Genomic DNA, 24,945 nt, shown 5'->3' with positions numbered 1-24,945 from the left:
CAGTGAATAAGCTTTGGAGAGTGGCCTGAGAAAGACTGTAGGACTGTCACCTAGTCGCTGGTACTCCATTTCCCCATTTCCCTACTTCCCATATACACGTTATATATTGAGTAGAAAGCTACTACAGTAGTCCATGTGAACGGCATTGAAGATCTGAACCAGAATAAGGGAAGGGGAAAGGGAAAAAAGGGAAATCACATATTCCTAATTCCTTTGCACATACAATCCTCAAATTATTTTCTAGTAATAATAGTAACATCTAGCATTTCGATAGCACTTTAATGTTTGTAAAGTGACATACGTATCATTTAATTTGATCCTCATAACAGTCCTGGGAGCTAGGTGCTATTATTATTATCCCCATTTTATAGATGAAGATACTGAGGCAAAGAGAGATTAATTGGCTTGCCCAGGCTTACACTGCTAAGGCAAAATTCAAACTCAAGTCTTCCAGACTCCAAATTCAGCATTCTATGAAAGTAAATGATTAGAAAGAGTAATAAGGCCTTAAAAATGTAAAAGGTTTTTTTTTTTTCTTATTTTCTTCCCTATATCACAAACTCAGTTGAAAATGAAATAGAAGGTCAGTGTAGAGAGAGTGTCAGAGCGCTGAGGGGTAATGGAAGGCTAGTGTCATGTTCTATTGTCCATAAATCATTGACTCGAGACCCTTTCACAAGCTGCAGCATATCTCCAAATACAGTCCATGTCTGGACCCCTGCCCTACCTGGTCTGGTCTGGTCTGGTCATGGAGGAATGAACGGAGGGTGGGGGAGGGAGGGGAATCTGATCCAGGAAGGAAGATCCTAGAGCAGGATCTTTGGTATCAGTGATAGCTCCCACTTCCCCAAGCACCAAATGGTAAGGGAGGGCAGCAGGCTTATTAGGCTGATGTAGGGTAACAGCATTCTTGGAGTCATAGGATACCCTAGGTCTATCCTCCAGAGGTGGAGTAGGTTCCTGAACAAAAAGGGCTCTGAAACCAGGAACAGAGAAAGAAGCAGGCCTAGGTTACCTGGTCTCCTGGTTAACTGGAAGTCAGGAGGCAGTGCGGTACAGTAGAAAGAATGCTAGAGTCAGAGGACCTGGGTTCAAATCTTGGCTCTACCACCAGAATGAACTGAATAACTCATTTATTAAGGACTTGCTATTTGCAAAGCACTAGAAATACAAACAGCAAAGCAAGATAGCCTCTATTCTCAGAAAACCCATATTACAACTCAGAAGACAATACTCATGGAAGGTTTCAGCTGCAGGTCAGATGGAAAAGTCCCATGGTCCTTAGGGTATAATCATAAAGCAGATGTTAACAATTCCTACCTGTATGACCTTGAGCAAATCACCTTTGGGCCTCTATTTCCTCATCTGTATACTGAGAAGGTGAGTTAGACAAGATAATAATATTAATAATAGTAGCTCAAATTTATAGGGAGCCTTATGATTTACAAAAGCACAAACCCTAACACAATACTGTGAGAACACTCAGAAAGGATAAGCGACTTGTCATAGGATTGTAGATTAATAATGGAAGGAAATTAAAAAGTCATTTTGTCTAACACTCTCATTTTATGTTATGTGAATTTCTAGATAAATACAAGCAAGGTTAAGAGGCATACTCAAGGACACACAGGCAGCATCAGTCAGGATCTGAACTCCAAATCCGTGCTGCCTTTGTCATGTCCCTGGTCAGTGCTCTTTCGCCTAAACCTGGCTGCCTCAAGTCCCTTCTAGTTCTAAAATAGATTGCTCTCTTCTCTTTCTGTTCCATTCCATTCCATTCCATCCTATTCAATTTTATTTCATCCTGTCCCATCTCATTGTCTCTTTAACATCCTGTCCCATCCTATCCTGTCTTTTTAATTCCATTCCATTCTATCCCATCCCATCTTATCTCATCCCATTCCATTCTATATTATACTATTTCTATTCCATCATATCCTGTTCTATAACTTTAAACATCTTGGGTGGCATTTTTAAACTAAAGTGACCAGAGACTCCAAAAAGGGAATGAAAAAGAAATGAGCAAGAGGCTGAGTTTATTTCGCAGTATGTTTAATTCAAACAATAATGACATGAGAAATTGGTTCTTATGTTTGTGCTCCTCTGAGATATCCAGCTGAAATAGCAAGCCTTGGATAAATTCTATTAAACAATGTTGACGTCTCATTCAGCTGTGCTAGATTCTTATTGAGCGCTGCTGATTTTTAGGCCTTTAAGTATAGGAATTTAAGTCATCCCCAATAACTATGTCTGCCACAATAAACAAACAACATGCAAACTAATTTTAAAAGCTGGAGAAAATCCCTCATTTCGTGAAGTTCTTTTGAAGAAAGAGCAGGACTGATTGGCTTCTGCAGTCACTTCCAGCCCTAAAAATATTTAAATTCTTTCTCTAGGTGGCTTGAGTGTTGAATTGGAAATTATGAGGGGTTCATGGAGGCTGATCTCAGCTCTTCTGGGAAGTGGTAGGCCAGCCAGTCTGCAGAGTTTCCTGTCTGGGTATTTGAAGAGTTGACCCTTTCTGACATCACAGTAGGGTTTTGGTAAAGCCTTCTTGATTGTCCTTTACTCTCCTCAATCCACTCCATCTCCGTCCCATTTCCTTCCATAGTGGCACACTAAGTAACTCGAGTTAAAGGGTAAGGTTATAGAATGGATTAGGGAATTAGAATGAAGTAGGACGGGAAAGGAAGAAGATTACAGTGCAGTAGATCTAAGTACTGGACTTGGAATCAGGGAGATCCCAGTACAAATCCTACTACAGATACTGGCTGTATGACCCTGGGTAACTCCTCAAACTCATTTTTCTCTATAAAATAGAGATGATAATAGTACCTACCAGGTACTAATAGTACCAGGTCATTGTGAGGATTCAATGAAATAATATACCTGCAAAACACTTTGCAAACTTTCAAGCACTATATAAATGTTAGATATTATTTTATCATTAGTGGTCAGTGGTAAAAGGTTAAGAATTTGGTACTGTCATTTTTCAACATCTGAGAACATTTTTGCAATGGAAAAAAGTGCAATTGCTAAAGTGCAATTGAGATCTCTTTCCTCATGAAAGGGACTAGAAGAAAAAAAAAAGACCAAACAAACAAACTTGCTCAGCTGCACAGTTCAACTCTGCAGAAATGAGAAACTTAATCTCTTACTACAATGATTATATACCTTTTTATTTAAAAGCTATCTGAATTAGACCTTATAAGTTAACATAAATCAACAGGATAATCAATGCTAACTTAATTAAGAGTTATTTCTTTCAGTCCCTTGCTACCAAACCCAGGGTGTTGGATTTGGAATCAAAGGACCTGGGTTCAAATTCTGGCTCTGCTACTTTCTACCCGTGTGACCTTGGTCAAATTCACTTCTCTAGACCTCAGTTTCCTCATTTATAAAATGAGGGGTTTGCATGAGGTGGCTCATAAGGCCCCTCTGGTATCACCTGTCCTAATCACCCCTCTAGATGTCACCTGAAAAATGAGGGCAGTTAATTAGGTGATCTCTACAATCATTTCTAATTAGAACCTTGCATAATTCTATGATCTTCAAGACAAGTTTTAATTCCTAAAGTTCCCATTTTTTTTTCTTTTTGGGTTTTTTTGTGGCTTTTTTTTTTGTTTTGGTTAGGCAATGGGGTTAAGTGACTTGTCCACAGTCACACAGCTAGTTAGTGTTATATGTCTGAGGTCGAATTTGAACTCAGGTCCTCCTGAATCCAGGCCAGTGCTCTATCCACTGTGCCACCTAGCGGCCCTGCTCCCATTATTTTTTAAGCAAGTTCCTGACTCTCACTTTATCTTCTCTGGTCAAATTCACTTCTTTCACACTACAGGTCCCATGTACCACTAACACAAAATTCTGGGTTTGAGCTCCTCAGTAGTCACCTATCCCCCACTTTAGACAGATTGCATTCTTCTAGTTTGAGCACAATGTTGAAGGCTTAATTTGAGCAGACTCTTGCTGGATATTGTATCTGTCGCCTTTTCTGGATGTAATGAGGTGGCCCTTTCAGATTTTGCTAATTAAAAGACAAATGTGAGACATATCTTTGGAAAAAAAAAAAAAAAAAACCACACACACGCACCAAGAAGGTAGCCCACAGAGACAAGACACTTTCTCAGGATAAAAATGACCATAGTGCCCTGTTTTCCAGGATCTAATTTGAATATGATTGACAGAAGACCTCTGGAACTCATGACTGGGAAAACTTATCAGGGTTGATTTTGAATTGTTTGACAAATGTGAATTGTCTTGTTATGGCTTCGCCAACAGAAATGAGGATACTGTTGATCACCAAGAACCAGAATGGATATCTTTCACTGAAGTAACCCAGCTTTGTACCAGGATGACTAGTCTATGAAAAGACCTTAGAGCCTGATATAAGAAAGGCTGTACCTTTGTCTTCCCTGTCCCTGTCACCTGCTTCCTGGAAGAGAAAACAGATGGAAGAGAGGGTCTACCTCTCTCTTTTCTGCCACCTGCTTCCTGGGAGGTAGAGCACCTCAGAACTCAGCAAGGGAACTGAATCAAGAAAGCTCTACAAATACCAGGCTGAGGGCTTATACCCTTAAGTGTACCATACTACCTCAACAGGGAAGAGCAGCCTAGCCCAGCAGAGAAATAGTCTAGCTGCCGAGAAGCCCAGTTTAGCAGCAATATCACCTGTTCGCCACTGACACCACTCTCATCAATGAGATTTTGTTCAGTCTTTTCCCGAGGAAAAGAATAGACATCAAAGCCCTCAGTTCCAAAGTTGTGAGCTTCCCTGACCACGTGTGCCTCAAAACCGTACTATTTTTAATTTTTCCCCTTCTCCCTAGTAAACACCATGTGCCTTGGTTAAAGAGTGTACCCGAGCACCTAAATGAAACCGTAAGAGATTTTTTTATTTATGAAACAATTATTTTAGATCACCTGTTGTTATACTCCTCCCCTCCCCCCCCACCAATAATTATACGTTTCCTCTGTAGTCTAGCTTAATATTAAATCCCCCTTTAAACAACTAAGGGGCTGGGGAGCTGCTATCCGGAAGCAGAGGAAGAAAGGTCAGAAATGAGGAAGCCTTGGAGGAGTAGGTAGAAGAATGCTCCTGATAAGTGAAAACTCAGAAAAACTAGAGGAAGTAGTGGCAGCACAACCATAGGGGATGTCAGTTAACCCCAAATGTAGTGTCACAAGATAGGGGTAGTGGGAAAAGGGTGAGCCTGGGCTTTGTAGCTTAGGTCACATAAATGTGTCTTTTAGTTAACACAAACCGGCTGGTTTGTGATGGAAGATTTTGCCAAACGCCTTTTATGACAAATATGCCAGTCCTTCCAGACATCCCAGTCACTGGTCATTGACTTAGCTCCTAGAACTCAAGAATTGTTTTTTTTTTCCCTTCCATGGATTCCAGGTAATTTCTTAATTGTTGCCATTGTGGTCTCAGAAAAAACTTCCACAGGCTCCTTCCCAATCTTCCAACCATTGTATGGTGTAAAGAATTACCCCCAAAGTGAAAAGGACAGAATTCAAAATAAAAACCCAGGCTACTCCTTATGAGAGTTTCCTTATTCTCTAATATATTTCCCACCCCAATTCCTTCACTAGGGTAGCTGCCACCAGGCCCTCCCTAGATTCTAAGAGAGACTGAATTCCCTCAACTCTACTGGCCAAAGTGAGTGAAACCCTTCAGCCATGAAACCTACTGAGTGAAAAGAGTGGAAACAAAACTTTGCTAGGTAACTAAAGGGAAAATGAAGCAAAGTAAAAGTACATACAAAGCTTAGATGACAGATTTTAGAAAGGTGAAGAGTTATTCACTTATTTAACATGGTCTCATCCTATTTCCCAGTAAGGCCCAGCACTATCTCTGCCTTTAAACCATCTGGTTCTTTCTTCCCCCACTGGATAAGGGGTAAGGGAAGAAGAGAGAACTGGAGCAAGAAAAAGAGACAATGAGGAGGATAAGGAGTCGTGGCCCTAAGCACCTCTTTCCAAAGCTCCTTTACAGAAAGGCTTTGGGAAGTCATCCATGTGAGGGGGAGATACACATGAGGGAAGAGAGTAATCACTTTAAACCCGAGCAGCGAGCATTCTTTCCCTGCGCCTTGTCAGCTGAACACATCATGAAACTGTTCTCAGTACCTTAACTTTACAAAATAATTTATAACATCCGAAAATAGGCACATCACTTATCCCTTTGGGCTTCACTTTCCTCAAAATGCACCACTGTTGTTGTTCAGTCGTGTCTGGCCGTTTGTGACCCCATTTAGGGTTTTCGTGGCAGAGACATTGGAGTGGTTTGCCATTTCCTTCTCCAGCTCATTTTCCAGATGAGGAAACTGAGGCAAACAGGGTTAAGTGACTTGCCCAGGGTCACATAGCTGGTAAGTGTCAGAGGTTGGATTTGAACTAGATCTTCCTGACTCCAGGCCCAGCACTCTAGCCACCTAGCTGCCCTTAATGCACAATTAGTCGGATCAACTGAAGGAACTAGTAATGTCTATCCTGGAGAAAACGAGGTTCAAGGGAAACATGTTAGTTGTCTTCAAGTACTTGGAAAGCTGTCATATGATTTAGAAAAAGAATTAAGACTTGTTCTGCTTGGCCTGAGAGGGCAAAAATAGGAAGAATGGCTGATAGGAAAGGCAAATAGGCAAATTTAAACTTGCTATGAAGAAAAATTTCTTAATGCAATTTAAGAAGTTGAATGAGCTGATTAGGAGGTAGTGGGATCCTCTTCATTGAAGGTGTTCAAGCCATGCTGGGTAACAACTTTTCCAGTATATACTAGTGGGGTTTTTGGGGAGGTATGGGGCTTTTTTTGTTTGTTTTTGTTTTTTGTTTTTGGTGAGGCAGTTGGTTAAGTGACTTGCTCACTGTCACACAGCTAGTAAGTGTTATGTATCAGAGGTCAAATTTGAACTCAGGTCCTTCTGACTCCAGGGTTGGTGCTGTATCCATTGTGCTACCTAGCTGCCCCAACAAGCATTTATTAAGCACCTATGAGCCTGGCACTATGCTAGGTGCTGAGGGTAAAAGCACAAAGAATGAAACAACCCCTACTCACAATGAGGTTACTTTCTAATGAGGGAGAGAAGAATTGCAAATAAAAATACATACAGCACCTATATCAAGTTGCTTGCCTTCTCAATGAGGGTGGGTGAAAAAGAAGGAAGGGAGAGAATTTGGAACCCAAAGTTTTAAAAACAAATGTTAAAAATTGTTTTCACATGCTACTGGGAAATAAGATACACAGGCAATGAGGTATAGAAATCTATCCTGCCCTACAGGAAAATAGAAGGGGAAGGGGATAAGAGAAGTGGGGGGGTGGTGATAGAAGGGAGGGCAGATTGGGGGAAGGGATATTCAGAACGCATGCCATCTTGGGGTGGGAGGAGGGGACAGAGGGGGAGAAAATTTGGAACTCAAAATCTTGTGGAAGTGAATGTTGAAAACTAATAATAAATAAATCAAATATATATACAGAATAAATATAAACTTAATAATTATAAATGTATACAAGTATCTAAATTACAGTAGTTTAGGAGGGAGGGCACAAGCAGTTTGAGGGGAATTAGGAAGGGCTTCATGAAAAAACAGTCCCAGAGCTGCATCTCTAAGGAAGAGAGGCTGTATGAGGAGGCATTAAGAAGAGAATACTTTCTAGGCATGGGATATTGCCAGTGTGAATACATGGAGATAGGTTCCAAGGTTCCTTCCAACTCTGAAATTCTTTGAGTCTGTATGTGAGCTGAACCACATGATCTCCTAGTTCTAAGAAATACATGATCTATGATTTAACTCTTCACAAAGGAGGCAACTGGCATCCTCTGTATGGCCCCTTTGATTGTCACATGTAATCTATTGAAAGAGAAATTGTTTTAAATGATTTAACTAGCTAATTGCTTTGCAGACAAATGGTATTGCCGATTATAAATGAGCTTTCTCTTCTCAGGCCTGGCAGGAGGTACCCTCTGTATTTATCTTGTACAATATTATTCACTATTTCTAATTTCTTTTCCACTTGACTTTGACTGGAAGTCTATCGGGTTATGACCATATATAGAAATGGCATTTCAGATCTAAGTTCCAGTGTTTGAAGGCCAAGAAAGAATCCTACCCACAAAGTGTATTTAGTCACCCAGCTTTGTGCCTCAGTCACAGTCTTAATTATTGAAAAGGCATTCATGAAGGGGGAAAAAAAATACCACACATGTTCCAAGTTAACAGGAAGGATCAAGTGAAGAAAGGATTGTAGCAATTTGTCTACTCTTCTCAGCCTGCTAAACTGAGAAAAAGGTTATAAACTATTGAAAATTAGGAATTTGGAGGTGTGCAACTAGTTAAAAAAGGGATTGAGGGAGTTAATGTTTTTATTTTAGTTTTATGTTTGGCAGCTCCAAGATTTCAAAATCAAGAGAACAGCCAAATTATATGACTGAAGTTCCCCAGATTTCTAGTATTAGCTACTCCAAACAAATAGGCATAAAGCAAGGAATTTTTTTAAATGACCAGAGGTTTCAAGCTACAGATTATTGTAGAAGCAGTGAAAAAGCAAAAGTAGATTGAAAAATTGTGGTTATATTTTTTCCAGAATGCTTCTGTGCAGAAGTGAATTTTCTAAGACCACAATTCTTTCACATTAACACCTTTTTGTTAATGCCACAGAAGGACTTGATGCCTTTTTGTCTACTTGTTGTAAACAAAGAACCTGACATTTGGTTCCAATTCTGTTGTCTTAAACTATAATTAGTCCCCCCAATTAGGAGTCTGTTATCTGTAATTGCCAGCACCATCTGATTCCAATCATATAGGGCAATGTTGATTCACAGCAGGACTTTACTTCAATTTATAGATCAGTTTTACTGCATTTGGTGCAGTTGCATCAAAATCATGGGATGGTAAGGAAAAATAAAAGCTGTTAAATAAAACACAAGGAAAGAATATTACTGAATTGTGTGAAAATCAACTCTGCCATTTTTTGCCTATGTGACCTTGGATGAGTTACTTAACTTCTTGGCATTTAAGTTTCCTCATTTGCCAAATGAAAGGGTTAGACTAGATGACTTCCAAGGTGCCTTCTGGCAGTAAGTCTATGAAATAGGAAAACATCTACTTCTTGGCTTTATTAATAATGTATCATGTTTCCAGTTAAACATATTTTCAAACTAGAATACAGTTCCTTAGAATTCAGTATCCCTGCCAGAGACTCATTTTAGTCAGCTTTAAACCATTCAGTAAACAAAGCACTGAACTGAGTCAGGCACTTGTACTGTGTTTTTCTCTTAAATTTTTCCCTGAATTTTGTTGTGACTTGAAGAAAAGCATTTTTTTTTTTTGTTTAGTAGTTTTCTCTTCTGGTGAATTGTAAGGAATTGGAGAGGACAGAAGAAACTCAATGCAACAATTCAGTTCAACAAATACAAGGAAATAGACAGGAAATACAATTAAACAAGAACAAAAGTCTTCCAGTATGAACGTGAGCAAGAATCAGGGAGCCAATCCTATAATCCTTAGTCGCTTTTATGGACTCCTCTTCAAGATCTCCTTGGAGCAGGCCCAATTTGGGAGAGAGGCATCTTCTTCATCTATAAAATGAATGTGTTGGAATGTATTAGTGAAAAAAAAAATCACAAAGGTTCCTTCTAGCCCTAAGGTTCCGTGATTTTTCTATGGCTTTGTTGACTACTTCTATTAACTGCAATGTGCTCCTAAACACTTAATGTCTTCTCCCCTGCCTTCTACTTTTTGTCTGCTGAACTTCAGTGCACCCAAGCCCAGGCCAGAGAGAAGACAAAAGATCATCTGGTTCATTTCCTACCCTTCTAACAGGATCTTATTTACATTACCGCAGAGAAATAAGAATTGAATTTATTTTTAAGCCTTCTAGAGAAAGAATTTCCAATTTCATTAGTAATTTTATTGTTGTTGTTGTTGTTGTTGTTAAATATATTTAAGTTGCCATGAAGAAATTCTTCTTCTTGCTGTTCAGTCATTTTCAGTTGTGTCCAACTCTTCATGACCCCATCTGGGGTTTTCTTGGCAAAGATACTAAAATGGTTTGCCATTTCCTTTTCCAGCTCATTTTGCAGATGAGGAAACTGAGGCAAACAGGGTTACACAGGTAATAAGTGTCTGAAGCCAGATTTGAAGTAAGGAAGATGAGTCTTTCTCACTCCAGGTCCAGTACTCTATCCACTTCACCACATAGCTACCCAAATTCTTCCTGAAAACAACCTTAAATATTAATTAAGATGATTTCCTACTTTCTTCTTCCCCAGTAAAGATAAATAGTATAAGCCCTGAATACTGCTGAAGATCATTAACACATTGACCCTTAGTTTTCTCTTCTCCAGAGTTATTTATCTAATTAATTTGAATTTTCCTTATATACCATATCTTCTGATCTTTTAACTATCTTTGTGGCTCTTCTTTGATCTCTCTCTTTCTCTTTCTCTCTCTCTCTCTGAATTCTGTGCATCCCTCTTTCATTATTTTTTTTTAATTTTTAGGTAATTGGGGTTAAGTGACTTGCCCAGGGTCACACAGCTAGTAAATGTCAAGCGTTTGGTCTGAGGCTGGATTTGAACTCGAGTCCTCCTGACTTCAGGGCCCCCTCTTTCATTATTAAAAATACATTTTGAAGTATCTGTGTTTATATTTTTCCAGGGGGGAGGGCAGAAATGGGAAGAGAATGAATCAGGAGACAGCGAGAGTACAAATTTTTCTAATCACAAATCAGGAACGGACCAGCTTTGAACTCCTAGGAGGCCAGATCTCAAATCCTGCTTCCTTCACATCCTAGTAGAATTACTATTTACCCTGTGAGTGCCCTAGGCAACTTTGTAAGACCCTTAATTACAGCTTAGCCAAAGTAACTGAATTTCTTGGAGGCAGTTTCCAAACCAAGAGTTCCCTGTAACAACGTCTAGTAGACCTTCCCCACACCCATCCCAAAGAAGAAAAAAATCTGGACATATGGTATGATGAATGATTTTGCAGAATCTCATTAAGGTAGTATCTGCAATCATGATGCCCAAACCCAGTAATCTAATGGAGACAATACTGTCTTTAGAGGGTCAACAAAATTTCATGTAAATGAAACAATGATCAAATTCTTGGATATTTTTCATTAATAAATAGTGGGTGTTTTTTTTTCTGCAATTGTTGCAGAAAAATAAATGGTAATTACAAATTAAGTTGAACATGAGACTATTAACACAGACTTTTCTTTCTCTCTAGAAATCAGGTGTGAAGCTCCAATCCAGTTTGAGAATGGGAGAGTTGAATATGAAAATAATACAGTTGGTCCAAGAGTGATATACTCCTGCAATGGAGGATATACCTTGGAAGGAGAGCCTACTGCAGAATGCACCAGAAACGGAAGTTGGAGCCATCCAACACCTTTCTGTAAACGTGAGTCATAACTGTAGTAGTGATTGTGCTTTTATCCAATTCTGATACTCCATGGCAATAGCTGCACCCTAATCCCAAATCTCTGTTAATGAGTTAAAGAAGAGATTGACTCAACACTAGATGAAATTTTATTTATCTGGTTAATGGGATTAGCGCACACTTCTAAATCATTCAATTCCTATTTTTTAAGACTGAATTAGCAAGCTTGGATATCTTACACTGATAAGATTAACTGGGTAAGTACCAAATTCACTTCTCTTAGGACTCTGTAATTTAAAAGAGTATTTAAACTTCTGTACTTCATTTGGGGAAGATGTCATGATATTGAGGAAAGAAAAAAAATATTTCAGATATTATATTACAACTTCAAATGCATTCATAAATATAATACTAAGCAGACAGGACATTCTTTAGAATGAGACAAGTTTTCACATGTAATTTGTACTTTGGCTGAACTACTGGTAAATTTCTAAGTAAGATTATCTAACTATAACTGAGATAACAACTCATTTCAGTCACAGAATTTCAGTAGGAATCAGTGGCTCTCAAGTCAGAGGCAGCTCGGTGGTGTAATGGGACAGCACTGGGCCTGGAGCGAGGAAGTTCTGAGTCTAGCGTCACTGTGTTTAAAATTGGTCTCAGCTATGTGACCCTGAACAAGTCACTTATCTTTTGTCTGTCTCAGTTTTCTAAACTGCAAAAAAAAAAATCGTTAATAGCACCTACCTCACAAGGTTGTGAGGATCAAATAAAATTTTTGCAAAACACATAAGTACCTAGCACTTAATAAATGCTTTTTTTAAAAAGTCCAACTATACCCAAAGAATAATCCTTCTACAATACACTTTTCAAGTGGTTATTTAGTCTTTCCAGTGAGGAAGTCATCTACTTTCCATTACTTCCCAAAGCAACCCCTTCCACTGGATAACTCTAATTCTTATGATTTTTTTTTTCCTTACATCAACCTTAATTTTGCCGCCTTTGTACCTTCTACCATTTTTCCAATTTCTGCCATCTGGAACCAAACAGGCCAAGTCTTATCTCTCTTTTAGATAAGAGGTCTTCAAGTACTTAATGATAACAAAGGTCATATTCCCCCTGAGTCTTCTCCACACTAAACAGCCCCAGTTCCTTCAACAGACTCTCTTATGTTGTGAACTTAATACCTTCACCGTCCTAGTTGATGCCTTTTCTGGAAACTTTTTACCTCATCTTTTCTGAAATTTAGTTGTGGTGTCTACAACTAATCACAATACTCTAGCTCTTCAATAAAATCTCAGTCTTTGTCAGAAGATGTATCAATGAATACGGAAACCAATACCATAATTACAAAAAGAATGCAAGAACAGACTCTAAATCAAGTCATTAGAACGAGGTTCTTTTTTTTTTTTTGACTAGATAATGGGGTTAAGTGAGTTGCGCAGGGTAACACAGCTAGTAAGTGTTATGTGTCTGAGGTCAGATTTGAACTCAGGTCCCCCTGAATCCAGGGCCGATGCTCTATCCACTGCGCCACCTAGCTGCCCCTAGAACAAGGTTCTTGCAAGGTAAAAGCAGGAAATTTCTGAGAGTAAGATTCATGATATATATATGGCCAACTTAGAAAATCCCAGAAGAGAAGAGAAAGGAAATGACTTATCCCTGCTCCTAATCTTCCTTATACCAACAGTAGTCAGCCATCGCAGGGAGGAGGAGGAAAGAGAATTGAAGGAAGGGGCATTTATTTTTTGCTAAATGAAGTTATATATGCTATATTGAAGACCTAAAGCTTTTTAGTAAACACACAATACACAGGAGACCTAGTTTTTTAACCTTGCCCAGGATTCACAAATATCTTGGATTGGCTATGCCAGCTTCCTCCTCATTTTATTCCCAACAATCTTTGTCCACTCCTGTCTGCTTCCTCCAATACCTATTTTGCTCCTAACGTTGTCATCCCTCCTAGATGATCCTCTTACTAGGCCACTGGGATTAGCAATAGAAGCTTTGAATTGGGTGAACACTTTCAGCCTATTTAATGAGTACTCAGGGTAGAAAGAATGGTCCATGCCAGGACATCAGAATGCCAATGTTACAGTAATTAAGTAATTAAGAAACCAAGTAATTACATCCAAGCAACAATTTACTTGGCAATGCATTCGGTTGAAAAACAAACCAGGTCCAAGACTCTCAGTAGCCAAGGACCGAGAAGCTTGGTTTCTCATAGTTAATACACAATTTGGAGGGAGTCAAAAACAAGAAACACAGGAATATAGGAATTGAGACATCTAGCTTCTCATTGGTGGAGGGGAGTCAGGAGAAACTGAGGTGAGAGGGAGAGGGGTATTCTTGTGACACTCTTTAAGTCAGGTTACAGTGAGGAGGGGGAGTACTCTTGTGAAACCTCCTAAATCAAGTGATTTACATGGAGTTGAAACTTAACTTCAAAAAGTGGTGACTAAAAGCAAAATGGAGTCACTAATGCTGATTTTTAATGTAACATTCCCGTCTTTGATCCCGGGGTTCTCAATTCCCAGGATCACTTGTTTAAATGCTTTATCTCTTAGGGATTTTTGGACAGAATGACACTCTACCTTAAAGGATGCTAAATGGTGGAGTAAGAGACACAAACAGTACAAGGGATTCATAATGTTTTATACTCCCTAAGAAAACAAACTTTGTTAAATAGATTCTACATACAGATCAAACTATTTAGAAGTTTCATTTGGACCAATTTGAGAGGGAAGATTTACATGTCACCAAGAAAACTCAGCAAACATACATGCCATAAAATAACCTCAAGTCTCCTTGTAATCAATCAGGTACCCACTCCCAATATCCATTTAATCAGTACATTTTAGCTTGAGTCCCAGATGTCCCAGGTAGTTGTCTGGTCCCTGCAAACATCTTCCTCTGCACATTCTGGAGTAGGTTTCATTGTCAGGGCAGCTTTGTAGAGGGATCCTCCTAGTAAATATGCTTCTCTGGTTCCAAGTCACTCGTAGAGATTCCTAGGTAATTCCGCTAGAGTCTGCCAGTAGCAAGACTCAATATAACTTAATATAACCTCCTAAATTTGCTTTTTCAATAACTAGTTATATGGCGAAAACCAACTGAAGCCTTATGGTTCTGACCCTATTAACAACAGGGTTATAAGAAGAACATAAAATTAGTAACCCATAATTCACCTGAAACTTCAGAGAACTTCATTATTTGGATACTATTTGCAGTTTCTATCTTTACCTGAACCTTATACCTGATAGGGACACTGCCATCAACTGGCAAAAAAAAGAATCTTAAAAAAGAAAATCCATGAGGGCCTGACTTGGAAAATGAACCCTTTTGTCTCTCGAAATTATCAGAGACTTCAAAATAGGAAAATAATTCCACTTTTCTTTATAATTATTAATGCAATTTTATATATAAAATCCTTGATCCAATTTTGAGAACTTGTTACTAAAACATACTCAAAGCCTGTATATTATATTAGAAACATTTAGAAACCAATCATAAACATAGTGTCTCTCTCTCTCATATACACACACACACACACATACATACACACATATGTATATATATAATATATAGAGACATATATATGTATATATGTGTGTGTGTGTGTATATATATATATATATATATACAATCTTAGAGAAAACAATCTGATCTTGCTTTCTTAAAATTTACTACTCCATTAAATTGAAAAACTTTTACATCTTTGTCTCATTTCCTGGTTTTGAGAATATCATCCCTATATCATCCTGAAAGAATGAGACACCTCAAGGTCTTAATCTTAACTAGTAGCAAAAGGATCAAATCAAACCAAATCAAAAACAGTAAGAACTTTCATACTTATATCCTATTATAGTAACTCAGAGATGTTTTAGTATTAATCTATTAATTGATTTAGTATTGTAACAACAAAAACTTCTACAATTCATCTGCCCTGATTATAGAAATTTGCTATGAAAGGAAAAGGAGGGGTATGGTTAATACGGTGTCAAGACTATCCCTACAAGGGTACAGACTGACCTGACATAAGCTATAACAGGGGGAAAACTTCCTTAACTCTGCCTGATTACAGGCAAGAGTCACAGTTAACAGCCAATCACATAGCAAAGTTCCATATTTATTCAGAAGGTATCAAAAACCAGACAGGATTAATGAGATGGGGAGAAGAATGGCACAATGGGAAACTGAGTCAAGAAGATCCTACTTTAGCCTAAGCCAAGATCATCCCCTTGACTTTTCCAGGGACATACATACACCTATAGCAGTTCCCAGACTGCACTCCCTTTAGACAGCACATGGTATTTCCCTTGAAGGGTGGACTATTGGCCTCATAACAATTCTGACAACCATACCTGAAATCAAACTTAGAAAAATACTGAATTATANTATTGGCCTCATAACAATTCTGACAACCATACCTGAAATCAAACTTAGAAAAATACTGAATCTGAATCAGAATACTGTCTCTAGAGATTTAACCTCAAATAGCAAAATTTCACTGATCACAGCTTAGGACAATTAGGTGGCATAGTAGATAGAGTGCTAGGCCTGGAGTGAGGAAGACTCATCTTCCTGAGTTTAAATCTGGCTTCAGATACCGACTAGCTGTGTGACCTTGGGCAAGACACTTAACCCTGTCTGCCTTACTTTTATCATCTGTAAATGAGATGGAGAAGGAAATGGTAAACCAGTCCTTTTCTTTGCTAAGAAAACTCCAAATGGTTCACAAAGAGTTGGACATGACTGAACAACAATAATTATTTTTCTCATGTTGCAACGACAGTTAATAATTAATATGTATAAGGACATCTTATTCACCTTTCTTTTATAATTTAAGAATAATTACATTCTGAAGTTTCGCCCATACAGTAAACATATAATAGTTGACTCCAAACCCCAGAAAAAAATGTTGACTGTAATAAGCCTTTAACTTGTATTGCCTGTTCCCAGCTAAAGCAAGATTGCAAACTTTGAATTTAAAGTCTATTGTTACTAAGTTGGTTCAGAGATGTAACTTCAGTACAAACTTTTTATTAACAGGTGTAGTTCCATAAGTGTTAGCCAAATAATCTATCAGATAAAAATCACTCCGTACTATAAGCAAACTAGTAAGTTTCCCCACTTTGGCTGGGTAAGGTCCCAATTTCTCAAACTTCAGTACTCTGCTTTAGCATGTTATCAGTAGGGCTGGTAAGATTTATGACTTTGCTCAAACAAAAAATTTCAAGGAACCTCACAGATATGGACAGCTTAAGAAATCTTTGTTATATTTTTTAAACAATAAATTATTATTATTTACTTTAAAGCAAAATATACCCAATTAAATATTTAACAGTTTTTCATACATTTGACTACATTCTTTAATAGCTAAATTCATTATCTAATAGCATCCAAATTAAAAGAGAAGTTACTTTTCCCAAATTTCACAATATAAGAAAAAAAATTTAGAAATACAATAATAGCATATATAATATCATGTATTTAAAAAAATGAAACAAACTAATTATCAAGCCGGTGACATCAATTCTGTTGAATGCATTTCCAAATTATCTTACATAGAAAATTATTTACTTTTTTATTACTTTTGGTTTTCCATCTTAATTACATCTAAAATCCATTACAGACTAATCCAGCACAGAGTAATTACATTCAATTAAAGAAACAGTAACATAGTTAATATTTAAATAGTGCTCACCATATACCAGGGACCATGTTAAGCACTTCACAGTTATGTGATCCTTACAACCCTAGGAAGTGAGGGCTACTATTATAATTTTCTTTACAGATTAGGAAACGGAGGTAAACAGAGATGAAGTACCTTTCTTAAGGTCACACAGCTAATAAATTTCTGAGACCAGATTTTAACTCGAGTCTTCCCAATACATGCATTTTCCCACATATTGTCTTAATGCTCAATAGCATCATGGGATTTGTATTAAGTTCTGACTTACCACAGTTTTCCTAATAGGAGAATGTATCTTATGGTAATTGAGACCACATAATGATTTAGTTTCAGAACAAAATTGCAACCAAATCAAATCTGGATTTATAATCACTAATGGTAACATTTAAACCTCAATTTCCCCAAGCTGTTTTCATTTAGCTCATGTCCAAAAAGTTTGTGGTGGCACTCCCAGCTCCCCATAACTTTTTTTTAGTTCCTTTTAAATCACCCAAAGAATTAAGTTAATTCCTTCAATTTCTTAATCCAGCTCTACCTTTCCCTGAAGCTTTTCAGTTGTAACTCTGGGAAGGTCAAAGAGGACAGGACACAGAGGCAGGAAATGCAATTTATTAGAAAAGAAAGAGGATGCTATTCTCAAATAATCTAATGCTGCAAACATATTTCTATATTTTCTATATCATAAAGAGTAACTAAATCAAGTTTCTCATATCCTTATCTCAATGAGAGCAAAATCTCCCTCAACATCTTTCTAAGATTGCAAAATCCCTTTACTTTCAAACCCTCTATTCACACTGTGTCTATGCAAAGACTCCAATTTTCTTTAACTTTTCTACCTAGTCTTCTTTCATCCCTACTTGCTTAGACGTTCTTTCTTCCTTTCTTTACACGTCTCTCCAGTGGCCTTTGATTAAAGCCCTTTAAAACTGGATCTTTTTTTTTTCTTTTTCATATTCGGATCCACAACCACTGTGTTGAGTATGTCTTCCTTGGGAAGGGTCCAGTTGAAACCATATAATACAAATTTGTAGTGGATTCTATCCCTCGAGCTTCCTAAATTTTTCCACCCCATTGAGCACCATGTAAATCAGAGCAAAATAAGTGAAGAGTAGGAGTAATCCAAGGTTAGGGCTGGGCAAGCTGTGATCAATGTTAGAATGAGCAGACAAAGGTTTTTGAGAGTAGAATAAATAGTGTAAAGTTGAAATGGTTCACCAAGGCTTAGAATAGGGAAGGGAGGAAAGTGTAGTCAGTACCAACTTACAACTAAACTTTTAAAATACAACCAGTTCATAGACTGGGGGCTGTGAGTGAAGGTAGGTCATAGGCCAGAATATTCCCCAAAACTAAGAACAAATATAAATCTCTCTCCTTTGGTAGCTTTCTTTACTTTACTTATTGTTATTACTGACATAACCTTTTTTATCTCTTCAATTTCCTCTTAGTGTCACAGCACCTAAAATTGACCATCATGTTCTTAACGGTTATCTCTCAATGACACTCAGTAACGCAATAACATTTTCACTAAACAGCTTCGAGCTGGAACTGGTATCTCAATTTATGTTCTTCAGCAATCTCTTCATATCTCACAATATGCTCTGAAAAATCCCTCGTTCCTATGTTTTCCCTCAGCACTATAAAAATATATGGATTGCATTCATGTATTTTTTATTGCTGGGATGTGCAAGATGTCTTGTAAACTCTACCTATTGCATTCTAACCCAAGCCTGTAATAGAGGGAAAATATGAGTAGCTCTATGTCTCAAGTCATATTTATGATACATGATGTTATTGTCTAGTGTTTAATACCCCACACCCTTACCTCTGGATGGACATGCACACACCTCTCCACAAGTATGGTATAATGGAAAGACGACCTCCAGAAAGATGTGGAATTTTGTCCTGGCTCTGCCACTAACTAGCTTTGAGTCATTTTTTCAGTTGTGTCCGACTCTTCATGACCTCATTTGGGGTTTTCTTGGTAAGGATACTGGAGAGGTTTGCCATTTCCTTCTCTAGCTCATTTTACAGATGAGGAAATGGAGGCAAACAGGGTTAAGTGACTTGCCCAGGGTCACACAGCTAGTAAGTGGCTGAGGCCACATTTGAACTCATGAAGATGAGTCTTCCTGACTCCAGGCTCAGCACTCTATCCACTGCACCATCTAGCTTCCCACTAACTACTTTAGAAAGGACTTTACCTCTGTGGATTTCAGTTTCCTTAACTGTAAAATGAAAGGATTAGACTAGGTGATCTGTGAGACGGTTCCTAGTTTCTGTCTTTGATCCTGTGGTGCCATGAACCTGTGATTTGTAAGATGGCAGAAGGAGATGAAATGATTTCTAAAATTACATGCATGATTCTTATATTCTTGCCTGATGAAACTCCTAAGGCCATTCATATGGGATTTGGTGTGGTACAGTGCAGACAGTCTGGGGTTTGGAGTCAGAGGGTGTGGGTTGTGCTACTTACTACCAGTGTGACCTTGAAGATGTCCCTTAACTTCCCTAAGCCTCTGTAATTCCTTCCAGTTCTAAATCTGAGATCCTATGATTTTCCTTTTCCATTTATTTTTTTTTTTAAGATGGAAACTAAGAGTCTTTTGAAATGTTGAAAGACATGGATGGAGCACTGGATTTGAAGGCAGGAAAACCAGAGTTCATATCCTGCCTCAAATACTCATTATGTATGATCCTGGGCAAGTCATTTAACCAGTCTGGGCCTCAGTTTCCTCATCTGTAAAATGAGGAAGTTGATGGCCTCTGAGGTCATATCCAGCTAGAGATCTATGATAATACGGTATCTAGATCTTCAAAAGGCCATTCAATTTGTCACCAGTTTCAAGCAACTGATTCACTTGTGTGGATTGTACAGTTTGGTGTTTTCAAATCCTGGTTTTTCTGCAGTTGAGTTATCCACATCTTACATATGCAACTTAATATTATAATTATCTTTCATGACCTATATTTTAAATACAAGATACTTTGAAATGAAAATCATAAATCACAAAGGCAAGAAAGAGAGGACAGGAAGATAAAGGAAGTTAATAGGAAAAAATACAATAAAAGGGGTTTTTTCTTCCTTTTTTTTTTAACAGCAAATCCCTGTCCTGTACCTTTTGTAATCCCTGAGAATGCTCTTCTTTCCGAGAAGGAGTTTTATGTTGGTCAGAATGTATCTATCAGGTGCCGAGAAGGCTATCTGCTCCAGGGCCAAGCTGTTATTACCTGTAACCCTGATGAAACCTGGACACCAGCAAGTGCCAAATGTGAAAGTAAGTATACTGGTAGAATCTAATTAAATCTATCATAGCTTGTATTCCCAATGTTATATGACTTTGTCAGATCCCATAACCTAATTACAGATTTTGTTTCAGCACTGGCCTTTTACAGCAGAGAGGCAGCATTGTGTAGTGAATGGGGAGGGGGGGCCCACCTCTGACACCTACAGACTGTGGGACCCTGGGCAAATCAGTTAACTTTGTCCAGGGTTCCACAGTCAGTAGGTGTCAGAGGTGGGGCTTGAACCCAGATCTTCCTGGCTAAAACCTTGACCTATGTCTTGCCACTCCTGATGACTCTGAAGGAGATAGTGGGGATGACTTTGCACAGCTCTGCCTCCCTTAAATCCATTTCACTTGCAAGTAAAGACATCACCCTCCTAATGTCATTGGTCCTCTTTGAGAACAAAGGACAAACAACTACAACAAAACTGCGTGTTGTACCAACCTGAATTGGTAGAAAGAATTTCTTCACCTTGGGTTTCTATGCAATTGAAATTACAGATCCAGTCCTTATACCTATTTTATGATGTCAACCAATGCTGGCCTTCTCAATCTTGAAATTTCTAAGGAAAAACATTGGGCACTTCCTCTCACTGTGCTTCAGTTATCTAATGTATAAAATCATAGATTTAGGCTAGAGTGATGGTCCCCAGTCATTACAAGTGTGTGGACTCTTTCTTAATATATTACATAATTACATTGTCTAAAAAAGATTTAAGAACATTCACATGATGATATCAGTTAGTTGAGAAAATATAGAACAACAAAAATCCTACTTAGAATTAGTAATGCCTTTAAATGAATTTGTACTTTATTCATCAGAAATGCATCTCCACATACTCAGAAAAGAATAATGTGTATAAGACTTTTAATCTATCAAATACATATTTGTTTATTTATAGATGTCATACAGTGTTATTACTCCATAGCCCCTGAGGGGTCCACAACCCACAAACTGGGAATCACTAGACTAGCCAATCTCCAAGGACCTTTCCAGTTAAGATATTCTGTGCCAGATTCAAAGACTAAAGAAAATAAAATTTCAAATGTACCCAGAAATAAGAGGATTTTTTTTTGCTTGAATAAGCATATGTGTTAGAAGTTTTTTTCTTTTTTTTTAAATTGGGAGTAGGGCTGTCAACTGGAAGAAAGGAAGAAAAGGAAGAAGGAAAGAGGGAATAATAGAAGGAAAATCACTGAATATTTTTTTAAACACATAACAAAGACCATAAGGGAAAGCCAGGAGGAAAGACAGACAAGCAAGACAGCTTTGCTACTTGCTGAATATATTATCTATTTAAAAGGAAAAAATATATATACATAATATAGATTTGAAGTTTCTTATATAATTTCTTTTTCAATTTTACTACTTTATATGAAGACATTCATTTTATTTGACGTTTAAGTTTAGAAATTTAAAAGAAATGTCTAGGGAAAACAAAACAAAATGTATCCAGCTCCACATACTCACTGTATCAATTTAAAATGTTTCCCTCTCTAGATGATGGCATAGCCAACAAACTACTCTGAGAGGAAGTATTCTAGAATTCACAGTTTAGCAGCAGTTTTGCCCTTTGACACTTGTGTTAATGTTTGTCTTACACATTTATTTAACTCTTCTATACTTCTCACATCTTCCTATCTTATCTCCTATCTCTCCAACTAGATTGTATGCTCTTTGAGGATTGAGACTGGGTTTTATACATTTTTGTCTCCCCACAACACTTAGGGTCATGCTTTGCATAAGGATTTGGAGTTAGAAAACTTAGGTTACTAGGTGATGTGACAGTGGCCAAGTCCCTTTCCTTTTCTGGGCCTCAGTTTCCTCATCTCTTGAAAAGAAGGAACTGGACCCAGATAATCTCTAAAGTCCTTTGCAACTCTCAGTTATATGAGTACCTATTGTGTGCAAGGCATTGCCAGGCACAGTGACCAAAGAAGGAACTTACATTCTCGTAAGCGTGATAAGATAGCTGCACAAATAACTCTGGTGCAATGTGATCTAAATGTGATAGGAACAAAGGACAACAAGGTTCTATTATTGAAATTACACTTGTGAATCCACCTGAAGTCCTGCTCATTTGTCTTGTGAAAACACAACCTCCAACTTCTCAAACAGATATACAAAGTTTAAGTAGAAAAATCAAGTTGGCAGAATGTTCCCTCTAAAGCTATCACATTTCTTCTTCAACAAGATATTTCTCTTACACTGTGATTCTTCTTCATAGTTACTTTTGTTATGTTACAGCCTTTTTAATCCTGCCATGTGCCTCTCCACTGCCCTCTGAGTCATCCTTATTTTTAATTCTTTACAGACCATAGTCTTCCACGACTTGTACTCAGTGGTATACTGGAGTTGGCTTATGCTGGCTCACCAGAGCAGATTGTTACATTTTTAGTGTGAGCATTTATACCTCAGGAATTGGAAAAGGATACAATCATGGCTTGATTTATTGTTTGGTTGATTGTTTAGACTGAAGAAAATTTTGGAGAAAATGATAATAATACAGATTAAACTTTTAAATGCCATGCATACATTTTTTTCAATGGTGTAGTTGTTAAACATATACCAGGACACCCCTAATTAAAGTAGAATTTTACGGCATTAAAATATATTCATTTATAAAATATAACGTTAAAAATTTCTCCTTGTTATTCACAACCTCACCCACATAACTCCATGTGTTAAGCTGCTCATTGCGTGACAAGCTGCACAGTCCTGTGATAGGTATTGTGTGTTGAAGAGGGATCAATTATGAACATTCAACACAGTGATGCTGGTTGTTCCACAGGTACAATCATGCAAGCCAACCCCCATGGACAGAGCTCTCTCAGCCAGTCCTGTTAGTGGAATACACATATTAATTCTTAATTCCTTAAATTCCATAGGTTTATAAAGCTGACTTCCAACCCTTGAGAGATAGCTAAGTCTTTAAACCTCATTTTGAAAAAAAAAACAACTGTACAGATATTATATTAACATGTCATTTTGTAGAATAGTAACAAAACATCAAAATGTTTCCATGGACACTGCAAATACCTTGTCTGTTGGCCTTGTAGTATGCATACCTATAACTGGCTCTTTTGCTTAATTTAGAGATCTCTTGTGGACCTCCAGCTCATGTTGAAAATGCAATTGCTCGTGGTATACATTACCAGTATGGAGACCTGATAACCTACTCCTGCTATAGTGGATATATGTTGGAAGGTTCCCTCAGAAGCATTTGCTTGGGAAACGGAACCTGGACATCACCACCTACTTGCAGAGGTATGGGTAGATTTGATTTGTTATTTTTTTGTGTGAATTTCTCAGGAAATCTACGTAGAAAACTCAAGATAGTTCAAGATTAGTATCTGTTTAATTTAATGATTTATTTCAATAAACATATTATTGAGTGCCTGCCATGTGCAAGACATAATATTGTGTGGTGGGCATACAAATATTAGAATGAAACAATTGCTTTCCTCAAAAAGCCTATGTTCTGGTGCATAGATCATGTACATCATTAAAGAAAAAACAAGGTAAGTAGGAGAGGCAGAGAAGATTCATAACTGGAGAGGTCTAGGAAGGCTTCCCAGAGGAAGTGGTATCTGACCTGAGGCTTGAAGAAAGCTAAGGATTCTAAGATAATAAGCTATTAATTTCTAATATATACAATTGTTATAGCAGTTACCGTAAGATTTTTTAAGATAAATTTCAGGTATTGAAGTGATTTAAAGAAATACATTTTAAGAATTTATTTTTAAATGTCCTGTAAGCGGAGGGAGTTGGGATTTGTAAATTGCAGAATGAATACAGTATTTCTTATTCCTTAACATACTGTGGAGCTTCAAAATATAACAGACAATCCTAAATGAGATCAATAACTACTCTAAAGAGCTTAGATTGGTAATCTATACAGGAAAAAAGTAGATGAAGAATAGGCCTGTTTTGCAGACTACAGTATGCAGTTCTGTAGAGATTTCATTGAGCTGCTCCACCACTGCAGCAATCTAGGACACGCATTGTAGATGGACAATGAGCTCTATCCTTAACTGAATACGACAAAAAAGCAGACCAAATACCACAGCATATTCAGTGAACCCAAGGCACTCTTTGAAGTGAAAACCCAACCATTTCTTCCAGCAATCCTATATGACTGCAAATTCTAGGGCATCAACATTTTCAAAAGACCTAACACCTTGCAAGTGACCCAAAGGAAAATGGAGAGATAGTGGGCATAAGTTAGCTGCAGTATATTATCAGCTATGACTTTAATGCAAGAAATGTTTTGAAAAATATGATGATTTGATAAGGAGGTGGTCCAGCCACGTAGCAAGAGCAAAAATGATAATACTAATAATGATGATAACAACAGATAGCCTGAGTACTTCATGAATATCCATGTCATAACAAAAGACTAAGACAACAGTCTCTAACATATTAGGTGGACCCCTAATGATCAAGAGCCACTCAATCATTTAAATAGTTGAGGCTTTAGCTGGAAGGACTTCTTTCTTTTTCTTTATGTATGTAGTCAGGTGTACTGGCCGCACGCCGACCTTCTGCCAGCCGTGCGCCAGTACCCACTCCTTCTATAA

The 24,945-nt window shown here is 37.7% G+C and overlaps 1 protein-coding gene and 1 long non-coding RNA gene across 2 annotated transcripts in view; one reads left to right on the top strand and one right to left on the bottom strand.

Moving 5' to 3' along the window:
• SVEP1 (sushi, von Willebrand factor type A, EGF and pentraxin domain containing 1) overlaps positions 1-24,945 on the top strand; it is a 318,257-nt gene that overhangs the window by 268,363 nt on the left and 24,949 nt on the right. Inside the window, exons 42-44 of the mRNA XM_027839092.1 lie at positions 11,233-11,406; positions 20,179-20,355; positions 23,462-23,632. Of these exons, the coding sequence (XP_027694893.1) occupies positions 11,233-11,406; positions 20,179-20,355; positions 23,462-23,632 (522 nt within the window). The remainder of the gene's footprint in view (positions 1-11,232; positions 11,407-20,178; positions 20,356-23,461; positions 23,633-24,945) is intronic.
• Positions 9,024-24,945, bottom strand: part of LOC114025630 — a 112,154-nt gene continuing 96,232 nt past the window's right edge. The window contains exon 3 of the long non-coding RNA XR_003567053.1: positions 9,024-9,578. This is a non-coding gene — a long non-coding RNA (uncharacterized LOC114025630). The remainder of the gene's footprint in view (positions 9,579-24,945) is intronic.

Source organism: Vombatus ursinus, unplaced genomic scaffold (assembly GCF_900497805.2).
Source record: "Vombatus ursinus unplaced genomic scaffold, bare-nosed wombat genome assembly UNPS02014832.1, whole genome shotgun sequence".
Lineage (NCBI taxonomy): Eukaryota > Metazoa > Chordata > Mammalia > Diprotodontia > Vombatidae > Vombatus > Vombatus ursinus.
This window is presented reverse-complemented; position numbering and strand designations above follow the sequence as displayed.